Raw genomic sequence first — 2,318 nt, 5'->3', positions numbered from 1 at the left:
CCATTTTTTTGTTTTAATGGTTTGTCATACAGACAACAGCTTTGCCTGTAACTGTTCATGGACCTCATTATTTATTTTGTTACGAATGTGCTTATCAGTGTTGGTTTAGCAGCGTCAACATATAGCAGGGATTTCACAACATATATTGGGTTAGTATTGTTTAATTTGTTGCTTGATCGCAACGGTGTAGCGCGAAAAGTTGATTTAATTAAATGTTAGTTAATGTAATTTTAATATATTCTTTTGTTGTAATTCACAAATTAAACCAAGTTATCCAAAGCGAAATATATGCCTGTGATGAGAGTATCAATCGATCGATCAATCAATGTCGAGGCATGTAAAAAATTTTGTAAATTGAGTAGTATTTTCTTTAGTTAGTTTTCACTTTATCAGAGTTGCTTCTTTTGAATGGTTGTATGAAAAGCAGAGTACCACCAAAATCTAGAGCTGTGCCTATCCAATGTTGTGGGGGGGGACAGAAAAAAAAAAAAAGCAATATTGATGATATCAAACTAATAAACTTCCGAATGGTTATGACTAGTGTGACGGTGAGCGTTGAACAACTGGCAGTCAAGTAATAAACAAATCGAATGCAAATATATCTATAAGAAATTATTTTAAAAATTATTTCCTGTGTATATATTTGAATTTGCATTCTTACTGTGCGATATCGACTAGAATCAGTAACAGCCAAAGATGTGGAATATCTAAACCAATCCACGGGAGATGGATAAGCTCTGAAAATTTTAATGCAACGATTTCTTTTTCAGAAATTCAATTCATTTTACCAGATCGATTAAACACATTTATATGTTTCATAATATCTTTGTAGAAAAGTAGAAAGCCGGGCAAAGATAACATGTGCTAAATGAGAAAATTTGGTATTTATATTTACAAAGATTTGAAGAATAACGTACAACGAAGAACATGGCTTCGCGGGGATGTTTCCCATACTGACAGTACAGCTTTTTTTGGGATATGCCTAATGCAGAGGAGAATACCAAAGCAAATGTCAACATACAAACGCCTGTAATATAAAATTTTAAATAAGAAAAAAACTTCTCTTTAATATACCTATTAGAAGATGCTTGTTATATTTTATAGTTTCATTTTCTTGTAGACTTTTTGGAGATGACATCTACAATGAAGGGATTAGTTATTCTGCTTATATTAATTGTCATTTTTATATTTCTGTTTTTTTGAAACTAACTACAGCTAGCGCGAATACAATTACAACCTGTTGTAATAATTTGAAACTTCAGAACTATTTAACTGGGGGAGGGGGAGGGGGGAGGGAAATGAATGGAATTAACTGTAAGAAAATTGAAAATCAACTCACTGTCAAGCGTGGCATTTGGGTTGATTTGCAAACAGCTAATGCCGGCGTACGAATGCCGACGAGAATCCATTGCCCCAGGGTCATCATCACCACTATCATCATCATCATCATCATGGCCACTGGCTTCGGGGTTCGTTTTAGCTTTAGCTTTCGCTAGAGCACGAGGTTCTTCGTAAAAATTCTGCTCGCCAACTTCACGCTTCGATTCTTCACCGCCTACGTGAGATTTCAACCGCTTTTCCCACTGCCCTTTGAGAATATCCAACGCCCGCAACACTTCCGAACACTTTGTTTCGATAATCTCAAACAGCACGATCGTAATATTTAAACAAATACCATACAAGAGAGACGAACAATAATAAAATTTACATAAGCACAATACACTCACTCGAGTTTGATTTTTCAGACGTTGACAATCCAATCGCCCGACCTGTTCAACCAGGCAGTGAATTTGTTCCCTGGCCAAGGAAGGGTATTTCTCGAAAAAGGTACTGCAGAGTTGTAATTGATCGCCGCGCATAATCGGCTCGTTTGACGAATTGAACTGTTGTGTAAGCTGGATGGCAAATGAAACCAACCCAAACCCATTTGAATGCATGAAAGTCAAAATATCGACATGTGGATATTAACATATATTATTCACAACAAGAATAAATCACTACCTGAAGATCCATAATAACTAAAATTAAAAAGGAGTAGAATGACAAATCTGTAACTGCAATTTAAAAAGAACTGAAAAGTCACACAAGCAAAAACTACACACAACCAATTGCTGACACTCAAATCAAACACACACCACATCCAAGAAATGAAAAAAGGGAAAAACAGCAAAACGCTAGTAGCCGAAGCACGAGTCTAAGACGGCGACAAGCAAGCAGACAGCTGACACACACGATGCCATGAGACGTGACGACTTCAAAGACCCAAAAAATAAAAACCGAAGAAAGAAGATGAAAGCAATCCGATACAAACACGAACG

The 2,318-nt window shown here is 36.2% G+C and overlaps 1 protein-coding gene across 1 annotated transcript; it reads right to left on the bottom strand.

Annotated features, from left to right (window-relative positions):
- Nucleotides 1-512: 512 nt before the first annotated feature.
- Tsp_15899 (UDP-xylose and UDP-N-acetylglucosamine transporter) lies at nt 513-1,859 on the bottom strand. Its single transcript, XM_003368208.1, has 5 exons — nt 1,728-1,859; nt 1,340-1,640; nt 928-1,027; nt 662-737; nt 513-602 (listed from the first exon to the last, which is right to left on the bottom strand). The coding sequence occupies exons 1-5, from the start codon at nt 1,857-1,859 to the stop codon at nt 513-515; spliced, it is 699 nt and encodes a 232-aa protein (XP_003368256.1).
- Between the last annotated feature and the right edge of the window lie 459 nt (nt 1,860-2,318).

Source organism: Trichinella spiralis, assembly GCF_000181795.1.
Source record: "Trichinella spiralis strain ISS 195 chromosome Unknown Scfld2898, whole genome shotgun sequence".
NCBI classification, from domain to species: domain Eukaryota; kingdom Metazoa; phylum Nematoda; class Enoplea; order Trichinellida; family Trichinellidae; genus Trichinella; species Trichinella spiralis.
The sequence above is the reverse complement of the archived record's forward strand: the minus strand, read 5'-3'. Positions and strand labels throughout refer to the sequence as shown.